Raw genomic sequence first — 17,816 nt, 5'->3', positions numbered from 1 at the left:
TGTTAACGTGCATACAAACATGCAAAAAACAGTATAAATCATGTATAGATGTATAGATCATATGACCCTTGCTTCAGCACAAGTAACATGGCCTACGTCAGACTGGAGAGAATTTCAGTATTCAACATTGACATCTACCCATTCTTTTCCATGATGCCTAAGGCCTGGTTCCACCAGTGTGAACCAGGCCTTAGGCATCATGGAAAAGAATGGGTAGATGTCAATGTTGAATACTGAAATTCTCTCCAGTCTGACGTAGGTCATGTTACTTGTGCTGAAGCAAGGGTCATATGATCTATACAAGATGACATGGTGGTTTGCTGTTCAGCCAAAGCGAGCCAAACATGGTCTCTGCCTGAAGAGAACTTCTTTCATCTACTAGAGATTAGCCACCCTGAGGAAAAGAAACCATTTAAATATTCCAGAGCAATGATTCAAAAGTGTATGACTGTGTAGGTGCATAATTCACTGCAAAACAGTGTGAGCTTGGGGCATTGGCTACTTTACAACACACACAGGGACCATGGAGAACAAAATAGTCACCTTCCAGAAGGAAGGACAGTGTCAGCATGAATTCAGAGAGGATTTGAGGAACTACAGCTGAGTGATGCCAAATAAGTTAAGATAAGGTTTAACGCCTAAGTTTAGTGTCACTTTTAGTAACTCAAGTTTAGTGGCTCCTGATGAATAACTGAGGACACTTGCAAGCATCTAGAAATTTAATAACTGCAGTTGAACTCATACATGTTTGATTTAGGTAAGCTAGCACAGCCAGAAAAAAAAAATTGCTGGTTTTTCTTTATCTGAATGGTAAAGCAAATAATCTATTCATATGTCATCAGAGTGTCCATTTTCTTATCTTCACGGTGTTGGTGACAGAGTGCGTCAGTGATTATCAGGGATTGAAATATTTTAGGGTGTCTCACCAGTTGGCATGACTATAGCCTTGCAGCGCTGCTGACAGGATACGCAAGATGCACAGCAGGCCTTCCCAATACGCTAGTAATAAACGTAGCTAGTCAGAAGCCGGACACAGCGTGCGCTGGTTACTATTTAGCCACTTAAAGACCAGGTGTTTACACCCACTTCCTGGCCAAGCCATTTTTCAGTATTCAGTGCTGCAGTACTTTGCCATTTATTCCCTCAAACGCTGTACTGAAATGAATTCTATACCTTTTTTTGGGACAGATAGAGCTTTCTTTTGGTGGTATTTAATCCCCTTTTATTTTTTTACTATATAATGAAAAAAGTACCGTAAAGTTACAGAATTTTTTTTCCCCCTACACGTTAAAAACATTTATTCTTACCCATATTTTTGGTAAAATATAAAAGACGGGGTCACGTCGGGTAAATACACAAACCTGTCAAACTTTAAAATTGCGTGCGCCCGCATAAAATACCATACCCAAAATTGGCCATAGGCAACGCTTTCAAAGCTTTTACTGCTCATCAGTTTAGGGTTAGTGATTAATGGCCCTAAAATTATAGCCCTCACTCTGACGTTCGCGGAGATATGCAACGTGTGGTGCAAGCGCCATTTTTACACGTAGGCGCACCCAACGCATGTTTGTATGTGTATGTGGGGGCAGGGAACCTGGAAAAAAAAAATTCTATTGGACTTTACATTTTTTGGGGGTAACATTCTTTTTTCATTTAACTTTATTGCTATCACATACTGGGCTAACAAGCCCCCTATGTGATAGCCAATTTACACAGACAGATCCCCTTTATGGAGACATCAGTGGTCTCTAGGACCACTAATGTCATGTAGGGACCCCCAAAGAAGCTGATGAAGCAGAGACCTGCTTCACCAGCTTCTCTCCAGCTATAGAAGCTTGAGAATGACAGCTGAATGCAGCAGTGATGTAATATAAATCACTGCTGCATTCATAGAACGAGGAGATCAGAGGGAGATCATGTGAAGAATTCCTGCTGAGTTCCGGTGACAGAGCCGCCCTGCGGGTCCGGAGCCCTCAACGAATAAAACAGGGATCGGCAGTGGCGGAGACAGCGCACACCCGCAGACATTACACAAGCCATCCAGCGGCTCTACAGCCGCCGGACCGGTTGTATGTATCGCTGGCTGTTTACAATTCAAAGTGACATTAAAGGCAACGTTTTTTTCCCCCTCACCCCCAACGTTAATTAAAGCACTTACCTTAAATTATGTCTCTTAATCCGATCTTTGCCTTCTCTACAGCGCTGCGGCGGGTGTCCGATCCAGCGCTGACTCCTCTGGGCTTGCTGGCACTTCCAGTCCCACGGTGTCTGCATGCGGGTGCACGCGTCCATAGAGTTACCTTGCGTCCCTCCTCGCGACCCAGCCGAAAATGTGAACTGCGCATGCCCTAAGTTCCTTTGCAGCCCCCCGAGAATTTTCACATTTTCGGACGGGAGCGTGCGGGGAAGACACAGGTAAGTTTAAACCACTGTTAAAGCGTTTGTTTTTTTAACTTTTGGCATATATCTACTGCTTGCTAGCAGTAGTATATATATGCAAAAAAAGCTTAGGGTTTAGAAACTTAAGCAGTTTTAAACAAGTGATGACGTCTTAAAAACGCCCACTCACATCCAAGAAGCTCCTGGCCGGCCGATCAAAGACGAGAGGACAAGTTAATTCTCAAGCCCTATACTAAGATTTATGCCAGCAGCTAGAGTTGATACATCTCGTAGATGGAAATCCACGGAAACACCCTCTTTGCAGAGCTGGGGAAATATAATGGAGGAGATAAGATATATGGAAGAATTGAGGGCAAGAGATGTGATAGGAAGGATAAGTATGATAAGATCTGGGAGAAGTGGGAGACATAGAAATATAGAGGAGTTAAGCAACCTATAAATATGGGCTAGAGAGGCAAGAGAGAAATCCCCATAGTTAAATTTAAATATAAAGTAAAATATTTTTGACATGGGATACTTAATATCTATACGGATTAGGGTATAGATGGCCCCTGTGTATTGGTAAATAATAGTGGTGAATTTAACGGTTTAAAATATGAACATAGCAATCGATCTGGTGGATGGGTGAGTTATGGGACGAGTGGATAGAATGTTAGAGGGAGGATGCCAAGGTAGAGGAGTTAAAACACAGAGGTGGTGAGGAAGGGTGGAGGTACACTAGATTGTTTGATAATGTAAAAGGGGGGGAGGGAAACGGAGGGAGAAAATGCACTAGGTGTTAAATAATAATTAAAAATAGATTCCCAATATAGGGTATCCCAAAACACAAGGAGGAGAGAGAGGGAATTACACAGGAAAGGAGAGAAGGGGAAATATAATAAATATGGAAATAAGAATTAATAGGGGAGGGGAGAGAAGAAAGATTAGGTTAATACACAATTGTTTTTTTTTAGTAAGGAATAAGTAACACAGTAAATTAGACATAAGAATACAAAAGATCACGAACACTAGAAGGAGAGAAGGGATTTGGTTTGTTGTTTTCTCTATGGTTTTAGAATGGGTTTAAGAGAGTAAGGAGTTGGTCTAAGGACATGATTTGATATAATGGTATTGACACAAGATGCTCACAAAGAGACACAGGTTTATACAATAATTCTCTATCCTTGGAGAGTATGTAGGAGAGTGTGTGAAAGAGAGAAAGAGGCAAGAAGGGTGTGGATCTATGCATATATGTAAAATAAGATATGTTTAACAGAATAGGTATTTTATAGTAATAGTAACATGTATGCATAGTCCAATGGAATGTGTATAAACTGTATAACCTTGAAACAAGAATAAAAATATATTAAACATAATTTTCAAGCTCTGGTCATTATATATACAAAAAATAGTAGAATCTAGCAGGTAGTTTTAACCCTTACAGATATACTGTTCCAATTCACATGAAAGTCAAAGCCAACTTGGGTTTGTAGTTTATTATTGCTACAGTGCTATGCTAAAGAAGACAAATTCCACCTAAAAAACCTCAACTGCCTATATGACAAACATGCTTGAGGAAATTTCTCAAAAATGCAACTTTTGCAGGAGAATATCAACATTTGTTTTTGCTACAGCTCACCAGGTGCTAAATACTGGCAACACATCAAACTAAAACTGTACTACAAATCGGCCTGGCAGGCAACAATCTGGAATATAAAACTTGGCTGATAATGCAGTAAATCTCAATACTCATTACTGGCAAACAGAAACCAGGGTAACAAAAGTTTAACATTTGCAGCACCAGCATTTAAACTCCCAGTTGCTAAAGCAGTGACTGCTGGCTTTCTTGAATTATCTGAGCCATAAATGTGTTGTACCCCCTTTCCCCAACTCACATGTCCCACACAGGTGCTCATCTCCCCTGGATAGCATAAACCTAGAAATACTTAGCTCTGCGCACTCTGCAGTGCTATGAAATAGGGCTGCAAATAACGATTATTTTCATAATCAATTAAACGGATTTAAAAAAAATATATAAATACCATCTTTTATTTAAAATACACAAACACAAGGTTTACTTCAGAAGAAAAACGCATGCACATTTTTTGCAATTGTTGCAATGCAGTACCGTGCGTTCCAGTGCGGGCAAACACACTACGAGCGGGAGGGAGAGTTTGGGGTGCCATTGAAATTAATAGCACCGCAACGCACACCCCGCAGCAGAATTTGTCAGGCCGAAAGAAAAAAAATAAATGAACCCGTTTTATTTTTTTTAGTTTTTAACCACTTGCTGATCGGGCCATTTTTCAGTATTCGCAGACAAGAGGACAATATGTGTGTGTGTGTGTGTGTGTGTGTGTATGTGTATGTGTGTGTGTGTGTATGTGTGTGTATGTGTGTGTGTGTACGTACCCGATCTCCCCTCCGTCCCCGAATGCAGGAAGTGATGTATATTGCATCACTTCCGCATTCTGCCGTCACTCTCCAGCTACAGAAGCTGGTGAGGCTGATGACTCGGATCTCTGCTTCTACAGCTTCCCTGTGGAAGCTGTAGAAGACAGAAAAGACAGAAAAAATAAACGTAGGATGACAAACCCTAAACAGATCAGAGATATACCACATACATGAATATTACAATGTTCTGTAGATTCATAATTCATTTTAGGGTTTGTCATCCTACGTTTATTTTTTCTGTCTTTTGATTATCAGGAGGCATTTTTTACTCCCAGGTCCAACATGTATGACACCCCACTAACTCCCCTTTATATATATATTATTATATACACATATACATATACACTTATACACACACACACATTTGATATTTTGGAATGTGAACTGAATGTTTTGATACTGATGTGCTATAAAACACAGTATGTACACTGTACAGCTTAAATTGTAGACAAGGCATCATTACCATTGTGTCAACATACACGCACATTTCAATTTTTTTTTCTCCGCGCTATGGACCAAACTTTTTATATTAACTGTCAGATTCACTTTATACAAAGTCCAGGGAGATTGGAAGCCTGGGAATTAGCTTGTTATGATGATGTGCCACTTTTCTGACATTTAATGACAGACATTTTCCTCACGAGATGTCAACTTGTGTTGTCACTAAGCCAGTCCACTGGGGATAATACGAGTGCTGTCAAGAACAGGTTTAGTGCTCTACTGCACTTAGACAATGCCACTAGTTGGATCAATAGACAAATGTAAATGTTTGCCACAATTCAGTAATTTTTTGTTAGTAACATACAAGAGAAATATTGAATTAAAAAAATGCTTCTATATAACCCCCACTACCTTCGTTTATCATCACGCGCTGTTGACTATTATACCAGGACCAATTAAGGAAGTAAGGCTCTGTTCACACCTAGGCGTATTGAATATGCGCGTTTGTCGCGATGCGTGTTTTTATCGCGATTCGCAGTAAAAAAAAACACGCGACAAATGCGCGTTTCCGAGGGCTACTTGGCTGTATCCCAATGGAAACGCGTGACAAAAACGCCGCAAAGAAGCTCATGTACCTTTTCAGGCGTAGGCCGTTTTGTAGCGCGTTCAGACTAGAGCTGCAACAGTTAATCGATTTAGTCGATTAAAATCGATTGAAAACGTTACCTACGTTTTCGATCGTCGATTCGTCGGCTATCAATTGATTTCCCTGTTCGGGGCTCTACACGCGGCCTGAAGCACACGTCACACGCTGCTCACGTACCGCTGCGCCCGCCGTGCTCACAGGACACCTCCCACCGCACGCTGCTCCCGCCGTGCCCACAGGACGCATAAGCCACGCCCACCGCTGAAGCCTGTTCGCGGCTCCACACTCAAGCCCCGCACGCAGCGCACGCCACGCCCACCGAACGCGCACGCCGCAGCGGTCCAGCTCCCGACGCTCCTCACATCTAGCCGGGCCGATCACATGACGGGTGCCGGGGATGTGAGCGTGACGGGTGTCAGCCGGGGGACGGAGACTATGGCTGGGGACGAGCCGGCATCTATGGAGGGAATGCTCAGACAGTAAGTGCCCCGACCAAGAGCCTGGGACCCAACACTGTGCACCCCAACCCACCATCATACCCATCCTCTGCACCCCAACCCACCATCATACCCGTCCTCTGCACCCCAACCCACCATCATACCCGTCCTCTGCACCCCATTCCACCATCATACCCATCCTCTCCATCCCTTCACTCCATTCCATCATTATACCTGTCCTCTCCATCCCTGCACTCCATTCCACCATCATACCCGTCCTCTCCATCCCTGCACTCCATTCCACCATCATACCCGTCCTCTCCATCCCTGCACTCCATTCCACCGTCATACCCATCCTCTCCATCCCTGTACACCATTCCCATGTATTCTGCACTGTGCCGCTTTATAATGTACTATATTGCACACCACACTATTTTTTTTAATTCCACCGCTCCTAGCTTGCTCCCGTGATGGACTACAATCTCAACACAAACTAGTAGTCCATCACTGGATACTTTTTTTTAAAAATCCGATCGATTAATCGAACTTAATAATCGGCTAACTAATCGATTATGAAAATAATAGTTAGCTGCAGCTCTAGTTCAGACGGGCTGAAATACGGCAAGGTGTGAACCATACCCATAGAAAACAATGGGATTTTCATGTTTGAGAGTTTTGTAGAGCGTTCGTAGAGCGTTGAACGCGCTACAAAACGTACAGGTGTGAACCAGGCCTTAAGAAAGGCTTATTTAGATTTTTTTAATTTGCTGCAAGAACTGTAATAGCTAGATATTGTTGTGATGGACTACAACCTCAATACAAACTAGTAGTCCTATCACTGGAGCCATTTTTTAAACTTTATTTTATTGTTTATCCGATTAACCGATTCATCGAACTTAATAATCGGCTAACTAATCGATTTTGAAAATAATCGTTAGCTGCAGCTCTAATTGGAGCTTTCAAGATACATCTCAAACTAAAGATTGGGTCAAAGAAATATATATTTTTAAGAAGGGTTGAAGAGTTAAATAGTAGCGCGATCCCAGGACAGGTACCCACAATTTATGGTGACATGGAAACCATGGATAGAGTCCGACATCACTACCATGTGGTTACCAGGAATGTGAGGCTCACTTGCAAGGCCATTGCAGGGGAGAGGAATGAGGGAAGGAGATGAGACTGACTTTCTTCTTCTTTCCAATTCATCTTGTTTGTTTTCTTTGTGTTTTTTGGGTGGTTTAGGGATGGGAGGAATTTTGGGTTGTCGTTTTCCTTGCTTTTTTTTTTTTTTTGTTGAGACCCCTAGGGGGGAAGAATGGTTTTAATACCAATGGGAAGGGAAATTTATGGTGGCTGTTTTAGGAAGAAGTTATGAATCTCTCTCTCCTCTGTTTCCAATTGGATTTCTCCCTGCGAGAGTCTTTTAACAGGATGTTTACATGTTTGTATTGTTATATATATAGAAACAAGAATTATTATACAAAAAACGTAGTTTATCATAACTGGCCCTAAGTGACACCGCCCCCTCTTCCCTTTAGCAAAAAAGAAATTTGCAAATACCCGTCAGTTCCCTCCCTAAACTTATCAAGATTTTATATACGTTTCATATTATACTCTGGGTTGATTTACTTAAGGAATGGAGGTTGTCCTGTGAGTACTCGGTTTTCAAAAACATGGATTAAAAAGGTGAACATGTGTTTGAACATGAATTTTGGTAAATAAAGTGTAGCAGAGCTCACTTCAAATGCCCACTTTGTGTGAGGGAGATGAAAAAAAAAAAAAATAGTACTTGCAATAAAATCCTTTTCTTGGAATCTATTTGAGGGGCAGAGGAATTAATTACCCTTTGAGTTATACTGCTGTGTACAGGAGCAAGATTGGCCCTAGCATAATACCTAAGGTATTATGAAAGGGTTTTTTTTTTTTTTTAAACGTATTAGGTATTATGCCTAATACCCAAAATAAAGTCTGAACACAAACCACCACCCTTAGCACTTAACTCCTTACTCGCATCTATCTCCAATCTCCAAATATTTCTTAGATCGTTATCTATTTTTTGTTGCAGCAGGCAAGATGGCTCAATCCAGGTTTTTTCTTCTGAGCACTTTCACAGTGATCTATACTTATAGAAAGTCTCAGGACTGAAATTGCAGGACTGTGTTTCCTTAACATGCAATGCAAAAGCCAGGGCTGCAGCGTTCAAATCTACTTTACAAATCATAGTGAACAAACCCCTCCCCCCAACATTACAAAGACATAGGTCGAAATTTTACCCCTTAAAAAGCCAATGACCCCAAACCAAAGTAAAAACAATTTAAACTGTAAGAAGCATTTTTTTTTTAGCTTATGCTATGGAACATGTAACAAATATAAAATAGGTGCTAACCAAATTTGGCTGTGAAAAAGTGGAAATACATTTCACATGACCCTGGCCGCTTACAAAAGAAATCATGATGCAAGGAAAGCTCTAATATACTTACCTCTATAGCAAGCTATGTGCCTTACGTTCACTACATTCCAGCACTGTAGCCACTGTCATTTTCTTTCGCAATTGACACTTCTAGAATATCCAATACGTGTACCACCCTACAGTTTTATATTGGCGTAGCTATAACTACAATGCTATTTACTGCTACTATGCTCACATATTTCATTTTATCTATGAAACTTCAGTCAGCTTTTGTTCGCTGTGGGACTGCAAGGTAGGGCACGTATTGTCAAAGTTTGTAAATTTCTAGCTTTCAGGGAAATCCTATAGATAGATGAATCTAGATTAAAAGGAGAACTATGGGGTCAGTGTTTTTCCCCATAGTTCTCCTTGGGGTAACGGGAGGACACAAACTAGCGTCCTCCCGTTACCCTAAGCTCAGTATACCGCGAGCTACAGCTCGCGGTATACTGAGACGCCGCACCTGGAGCGGATCCCGACTTAGATGACGGTATCCTCCCAGCTGCGTGAGTGACAGCTGGCTATGCCTATCTAGAGGCAGAGCCAGCTGTACCCGCCCCCTCCCCCGTCCGTTCCGCCAGTCAGCGCTGGCAGATCGGAGCGGGGAGAGGGGAATCCAGCCCCTCCCCCTGTCACGGCAGAGAGCCGTGACAGGATCGAGAGGTGAGGGAACCCGGTATGTGTTCTCTCACCTCCCGATCTACTGAGCCGACCTGTGACAGTCTCATTGTCACAGGTCGGCTTAGAACTATGAGGTGAGTGGAAATCACTCATGTCATAGTTCTCCTTTAAGAAAAAAAAACCCACAAAGCAAACTATGCACACAATACAAGAAATAAAACAATCAAACAATCTTACCTAAATTAACTACATTCTTTGCCCAGAATGTTGGGTCACAATGAAATCTTATTGCTCCATTTGCGGCTGGAACTGGATCACATCGTGCCTTTAGGATGTGACGTAGCTGAAAAGTAATCTGAAAAAAACATTTGATAAGAAATGTCAAATCAGATAAAGATTCTAGCCAAATCAGATTCACAATTGTTGTTGTGTGTTTATTTAGGATAAGGCTGTCTAGGTTCCTTGAGACCCCATTCACACTGAGCGATTTGTAGTGCGATTACAGCTTAAAAATCACTCAATGTAGCTTGTCCAATGCATTTCAATGGAGCTGTTCACATCTGACAGCTCAATGTCGTGTGTAGCTTGTAGCTCAAGCTTGTCCCTTGAACATGACCTATTTTTCAGCGGATTTCGTGCGATTTGGCCCAATAGGCTTCAATGGTGTAGCTCAATGTCGCACGAATTTGCGCAACAGTGTCAAGCTATGTCGCGCTACAGAAGTGTCACTTTTGCACAGAAATCTAAGCAGGAAACAGGAAGAGGAATTATGTCACAGCAAGACCGCTTTTGATTGGATACAGCCCAATGTAGCAGTTACGAAGTCCATGCCAAAAGTAGCAATACGTAACGTGACAATATGTGCACTGTGGCTCAATGTCTCTCAAAGTTGTTCAGCTCAAATTAGCGCTGAAAAAGTGATTTTTCTGATGTAGCTCAGTGTGAATGGGGTCTTACAGTGTGGCAATTATTTGATCCCCTGCAGATTGAGTAAGTTTGCCCACTTACAAAGAAAGGAAAGGTCTATAATTTGTATCATATGTGTATTTTAAATGATAGAAACAGAATATCAACCAAAATTCCAGAAAAAACACATGATACCAATGTTATAAATTGGGTTGCATTACGCAAGTAAAATAAGTATTTGATCTCCAAGCAAAACATGACTTAGTACTTGGTGGAGAAACCCTTGTAGGCAAGCACAGAGGTAAGTCGTTTCTTCTAGTTGGTTACCAGGTTTGCACACATCTCAGGAGGGATTTTGATCCACTCTTCTTTACAAATCTTCTCTAAAACCTTAAGGTTTCTTGGCTGTCGCTTGGCAACTCAAAGTTTCAGCTCTCTCCAAAAATTTTCTATAGCACTGAGGTCTGGAGACTGGCGAGGCCACTCCATGATCCTAATGTGGTTCTTCTTGAGCCACTGCTTTATTGCCTTGGTGGTATGTTTTGGGTCATTGTCATGCTGAAAGATCCACCCATGACCTATCTTCAGTGTTCTGACTGAGGGAAGGAGGTTCTCATCCAATATTCTACAATACATGGCCCCGTCCATTGGGCCCTCAATGCGGCAAAGTCGACCTGTACCTTCAGCAGAGAAACAGCCCCAAAGCATAATCTTTCCACCTCCATGCTCGACTGTAGGGATGGTGTTCTTAGGGTCATAGTCAGCATTTTTCTTCCTCCAAACACAGCAAGCCGAGTAAATGCCAAAAAGCAGGTGAAAGAAATGAGGGATCCCCAAGAGCAGGGAAACCAAAGTGATCCAGACCTCAGAAATTCAAAATATTCCTATATATTCCAAAGGAGTGTGGAACCCAGAATATCCAGTAAAGAAAAAATATCCCCCAAAGGGGGATTGATATGTCAAAATTAGAAAAGTTGGGGTTTTTGGGCAGCCGACTGACAACTTAACGAACCAAACATTTGTTGAAAAAAAAATATTGATTTTATTTGATTAAAAAATTAAAATGGATACATTTTTTTGACAACATGATTCTCCTATAGGCTTCCCCCACACTGATTATAGTTCAAAGAAACATAACATTTAGAGATTTTGTACAATGGAACATGATTAGATAATTAGAGAACATGATGTGATAATTCATGGACACAATACATGATCAGTATACAAGAGTGATGGAGGAGCTTGATTTTCTCGACGTTTCGCGCTAGATAGCGCTTCCTCAGGAGATGGAGAGAAGTTGTCTATACAATTTAAGAAAAAATATATATAAAGAGTATAAACATCTATAAACTTCTAATACAACCACTTGACATTATCTCGTGGTGTGGTAAACAGGTAGATATATGTATATAAATATATCACCTACCCTTGGAGTCTGTGTGCGTCCCGGTTGTTCCACCCGGCTCACACAGTAAGAAGTAAAAGCATAGGGCGGGGGGAAACGGGACCAGAGAAGGGGATATATTAAATGTATATCATGAAATGTTTATGACTAAAGAGCTATTATAAATGTAAATCATATGTGAAAGTCTTATCGGGAGGACCCTTATTGGACTTCCATATCCCACCTCTTCCCCCTAGGAGAGGGTCCACCACTTAGTGTTTTAAAATCATGCATTATGTGTGCATCCCATGTTCCCCGGCCCCTTCCCCTTTTTTTCCACTTTTATTTTAATGCCTACGCATCTTTATTTTCCACCTCATTTCTTTTTTATTTTAAAATTTTTTATATCCTCCTGTTTTATATATTTTTTATTTTCATTTTTATATTTATTTTTATTTCACTTTACTTTATTTATTTCTTCTCCATTTCTTTTTTCTTCTCCTTACATCTCTTACTTGCATACTATTAGTTTTGGAACCCCGGCCCCAGTGATTGGCAGCAAGGGTGCTGGCCTCCACCAAATAGAAACGCCCCCGCAATGTGTCTCACTGTTAATACCATCATTCAGAGCGCCAGCTCCGCCACCACACTTCCCGGCGACTCGTACGGAGGGCGTTTAATGTTTTGGACCAGGTGACGACACCAATGACGTCACCAGGGGAGCGCCGATATAAGCACCCACGTGAGCCCCCAGCGTCAGTGTACAGCCTGAGAGGGCTGTATTGGCTGCTGGGGGCGCAATTTCAAGAGAGGAACGGCTACTTTACGACGCAGACTGACAGTCTTGTGTCTCAACCTCCAACTCTATGTAAAACGCGGTATGTATTTATTTACTTTAATCACTATGTCCATTAAGAACGATATGGTACAGTGGTCTGTTCCCACTGATACTCAGAGTAGTTCTTATGATCTCCCTTCAGGCCCTAACTGATTTATCTTATTTATTTGAAAACAAGGTTCATCTGCCATCTCTTGATAGAATCTGCCTCCACTGGGGTTTTAGGGCCTCCATTTCTTCTCCTTCTCTGGTCCTGTTTCCCCCCGCCCTATGCTTTTACTTCTTACTGTCTGAGCCGGGTGGAACAACCGGGACGCACACAGACTCCAAGGGTAGGTGATATATTTATATACATATATCTACCTGTTTACCACACCACGAGATAATGTCAAGTGGTTGTATTAGAAGTTTATAGATGTTTATACTCTTTATATATTTTTTCTTAAATTGTATAGACAACTTCTCTCTTCATCTCCTGAGGAAGCGCTATCTAGCGCGAAACATCGAGAAAATCAAGCTCCTCCATCACTCTTGTATACTGATCATGTATTGTGTCCATGAATTATCACATCATGTTCTCTAATTATCTAATCATGTTCCATTGTACAAAATCTCTAAATGTTATGTTTCTTTGAATGAACTATAATCAGTGTGGGGGAAGCCTATAGGAGAATCATTTTGTCAAAATTTTTTATCCATTCCAATTATTTTTTAATCAAATAAAATCAATATATTTTTTCAACAAATGTTTGGTTTGTTAAGTTGTCAGTCGGCTGCCCAAAAACCCCAACTTTTCTAATTTTGACATACCAATTTCAGGGGTGTGGCATCCTGTGCTTTGATTCAGGTCATTCTATGCTAAACCAAAGGGGGATTGAGCCACTCTGGGGAGATCTCAAAACGTGCAGTTCATGCAAGACAGCCCAGGAATATAAAAGGACCTGGAGGCCATTTGCCAGAAGAATGGGCAGCTTTACCATCTGAGAAAATAAAGAGCCTCATCCACACATACCACAAAAGACTTCAAGCTGTCATTGATGTTAAAGGGGGCAACAAACCGTATTAAGAACTGGGGTATGTAAACTTTTGAAAAAAAAAACCTTCAAACAGGTTAAAACTTACCTGTGTCTTCACGGCGCGCTCCCGTCCGAAAATCTGAAAAATGCCGGCCGCAAAGGATCTTGGGGCGGGTGCATGCGCAGTTCAGATTCTCGTCCAGAGAGACACAAGGTAAGTCTATAGACGGCGTGCACCCGCATGCAGACACCATGGGATAGGAAGTGCCAGCAAGCACATTCCTCAGCTGCCATTGTGATGTGTGCGGGATCCCTTGTGCGTTCCTGTGCCTTTTTGTCCTCCAGACAAACCTGCACCCAATTTGATCTTTTGCCATATGTGCTCCAAGATGGAGATTCTCATAATTTAGAGTTAGGACCGCACTATTTAGAGGTGCCTTGGCGCGGCTGTGCGGCTTTCACATTTTCTGCAGAGGACGTGTATCTAAACCTCTGTTTTTAACCTTAGCGGTGAGACAAGTTTTTTTTGCATGCTGGCTGGTGAATGTGCTGGGAAACTTTTTGCTGTTGTACTGTATAAAGCCCTTCCATGTGCACCTTGCTGTAAAGCTGGTAACAAATTGATGAGTTTGTTTGCCATTTGTTTGGCAGCGCTGGATCAGAGACCCGCAGCAGCGCTGGAGGAACAGATGAAAACGACAGGAAAGAAGATCAGATTAGGAGACATAATTTTTTAAAAAATTTATGCTTTAATGTCAATTTAAATGACAGGTACAGAATGTAGGTAGAATGATCTCCTGCACCCTGTTGCACCTAAAAGCGATCTTTGGCAGAAAAGTCGGGTCTGTCCGAAGGACAACCCGATCCTCAAAAATAAACAGGAACGGTTCCTTAATGGATAGTTAACACAAAAGACTGAGGGAGTGGAGGAGAGGAAGGTCTTTTAAGCAAATTAAGTGACGTGTTTCCTGTGTGTGGGGGAGGAGATTCCATCTCGTGATGCTGTCCTGGAAGACGTTATGGGAAATAATTGTTTTCCTCACTGTATATGCCATAAACATATGCATCTCACAATGCAAGTAGCTCTAAGGAAAAACCTAGTATTACTGACTTAGAGAACGGCAGAGAGGTTTTTTTCACACTGGACCCAAGTCCACTCCAAAACTTATATTTCAGTAGCTAGTGGAAGATGAGGAGTGCTCTAGCAAAGTGTTTCTCAACCTTTTTTTCTTTCACAGCACCCTTTAAGTATGCAAAATCTTGAGGCAACCCAGTCCAAAATGTCAGATTTAAAGGGGGGTGGGGTGACAAAAACACATAAAAGTGGGTTTCCTCCTTCACATCAAGTTTCCCCTGCTCTCCTTCACACCAGAGTCAGCCTTAGCATCAGTAGCCACCCCTTCACACCAGAGTTCCCCTTTACATACATTAGGAGCCCCCTCCACCTAGTCTTCACAGCACAGTCCCACTACCACAAAATTTTGAGGGACCCCCGAGGAAGCCTGTAGGCACACCAGGGTGCCACAGCACCCTGGTTGAGAAAGGCTGCACTAACAGAATCTTTTGGAGAAGCTGTGGACAAGTGAATTAGAATACGGGATTCGCTCTATTCCTAAGGAATGCAATGTGTTGATCAGTCTTAGGTTAGTGCTCATCTTACCTTGGCATTCATATGCACATGGAATCCACATACAGATAAACTTTTTCTGTGTGTTGTGTTTTTTCCTTCCACTGGTTTGTCATGATAACTTTACTAATGTACAACCCTCTTACAGACCACATAAAAGACAGTTCGGCTGATTGCAATAAGAAAGGCACAGTCTGGCCCCTTACGATACCCACTATCCAATACCTAGCTGCATGTTATTTTTCCAAGTTGGGGAATATTTAAATGGTTTTATATACATGTTCTTTATTATGGTAAAGTCTAAAAATACAAGGTAAATATGAAATACTGCAAATGATCACATAGTCTTCTATTCAGCTATCTTCTATTGAGCCTCAAGCTTCACTTTCTGGCTGGTTTTCATATTCAGCTATGTCTTAGTTGTAAAACGCTTGCGTATAGCTCTCAACCGTTCAAGAGCATATTAACCCTAAGTCTGCTCTCCCTGATTGGGCATACATACACAAAGTATTTAAAATGGGATGAGAATATTAAAAACATAAGCATGAAGAAAATTGACTAAAAACTAAGCCAAAGACACTTACCAGTCGCTTACTGTACAGTAGTGCTGTACTGCTGCCACTTTGAATAGCCCAGTTTGTAAAACTCATAACATGTTTGACTTGTCGGGAGAGACCAGTTATATCATTTTGTTGTTGTGAAAGTTTCATTTGTCTTTCTTTTGTTACGCTCTGAAAGTCAATGCACATAAATACATTATGCAATATTTTTTTTTAAGTAAATTTTTGACCTATTTGCATATAACGTGATGATCAAAAGGGAATTTCTGTGAGATAATAGTGGCAAAGGTAAGCATTTATCTGAGATAATAGTGGCAAAGGTAAGCATTTATCTATTTGTTCCCCAAAGTTTTTTTTTTTTCTAGTTCCATTTTTTAGCTTTGTATCCTACGGTTCCACTTGTGTGTTGGATTAGCAGGCAATACCATTCTGTTAAAAGCAGAATGCAAGGGCATATTTTAACATACCCATACATCTTAGATCAGTGCTTATCTGCTTATTGTAAAAGTATATAAAGTATTTTTTTTTTGTAAATCTCCCTGAATATCTCTATTTAGTCAGATATTTATATGTTTCTTCTTCTAAAATGCCTTCAATAACATGGACCAATGTAGTGCTTGAAAAGGAAAATGTTGCTTTAGTAAGTTAAAAATAACAGCACTAAAGATCTCAGTCATTAAAACCGCAACAGATTATCAAATTAAACCGCAATGCCATATTTAACTTAAATGCAAGCAAGAAGCATCAAAAGATTAATTTCTATATATACACAAATGAATGATACAACTAAATAAACGTATCCTACCTCCAACTGTTGCAGAAGAGATTTGCCCTTTTTATTGATTTCATTTATTAAGGTGAAGATAGCCACTTTAATTTCCTGTTCCACGCGTTTATTAGTTTCATTCACTTCTTTTATCCTATCAAATACAAGAAAGTAAAATATTGAAAGTCTTCTCAGGGCAATAACAGGTGCAAAAGACATCACATTTATTGAAAGAGGAAAAAAAATTGTTGGTTATCTAAGGTATCCTAGGATTTGTATAGGAAGAAGATAGAAGAATTTAGCCTCACTTCCACTCCTGGAGACATTAATGATCAAGGCAATTAGAGAATGAATCTCTGGGACACAAACCTAAAAAAAAAGGTTTTGCATTTAGTTTTTCCTTTAATATGGCGTGCTTAAACAGTTTGCGATGTTAGGACGTTCCATACTGTCCCACAAAGCATGGGATTTAAAGACGTTAGGGTGGCCTGGGAACTCAGGCAATTCCCCAGGATCCAATGTGATCCTGGGGAATGAGGTCATGTGATCGCAGTGGCAAGCAGTCACTGCGATCAGTGTTACATTGTGACAGCCAATGATTTGGCTGCCTCTGCTTCTCCCTCTCACCTCAGTGTCACCTGAGGCGAGAGAAGTAGACAGATCAGTGCTTCTCAAAGTAGTCAATTATAATTTTAAACACAAAAAAAACCTTTATTTAAAACCGCTCACTCAAATCAGTACAATAGTACTGTTCAGCATATTCAGGTGTGATTTTTGCATTTTTTTAAATGATAATTTTACCCTTTGATAGGTTTACCCTTTTTTAGTTCTTTTTAATAAAATTAACCTCTGAGCGTCGATCAGTTTTATCGCTGTGATCACACTGATGAGTACAATAGTACTGCTCAGGTTTGTTGGGGTGTATTCTTTCTTTTTTGGGGGTTTTTGCTTTTCTTTAATTCCCCCCATTGTAATTTTTTTTTTTTTTTTTTTTTAAATGGACCCCTTCAGCTCTGATCAGTTTTAGCACTGTTCAGTATTTTTGGGGTGTGATTAACGGTGTTTTAACTACCTTCCGTCCATGGCCGTTTGTGAACGGCCGGACGGACGTCTGCTAGGAGCGGGAGGGCGTCTTAAGACGTCCTGCCCCTCCCCCGTCTCGTGTGCGGCACTCAGCGCGCACACGAGAGGGAAAACTGTAAGTATGTAAACAGCCAGCGATGGCTGTTTACATACAAGCGATCAGGCGTCTCTAGAGACGCCCGATCGCTTGCAGGAGCTGCGGGTGTGCG

The 17,816-nt window shown here is 41.2% G+C and overlaps 1 protein-coding gene across 3 annotated transcripts in view; it reads right to left on the bottom strand.

Annotated features, from left to right (window-relative positions):
- TRIM33 (tripartite motif containing 33) overlaps positions 1 to 17,816 on the bottom strand; it is a 110,711-nt gene that overhangs the window by 33,641 nt on the left and 59,254 nt on the right. For all 3 annotated transcript variants that reach the window (XM_018569479.1, XM_018569477.1, XM_018569478.1), the window contains exons 6-8: positions 16,564 to 16,678; positions 15,783 to 15,929; positions 9,665 to 9,782 (exon numbers count right to left, since the gene is read on the bottom strand). In XM_018569479.1, coding sequence (XP_018424981.1) covers positions 9,665 to 9,782; positions 15,783 to 15,929; positions 16,564 to 16,678 — 380 coding nt within the window. The remainder of the gene's footprint in view (positions 1 to 9,664; positions 9,783 to 15,782; positions 15,930 to 16,563; positions 16,679 to 17,816) is intronic.

The sequence above is a fragment of the Nanorana parkeri genome, unplaced genomic scaffold (genome assembly GCF_000935625.1).
Source record: "Nanorana parkeri isolate BGI_ZX_2015 unplaced genomic scaffold, ASM93562v1 scaffold1341, whole genome shotgun sequence".
NCBI classification, from domain to species: Eukaryota; Metazoa; Chordata; class Amphibia; order Anura; family Dicroglossidae; genus Nanorana; species Nanorana parkeri.
Note: the sequence above shows the minus strand (reverse complement) of the source record. Positions and strands in the feature narration are given on the sequence as shown.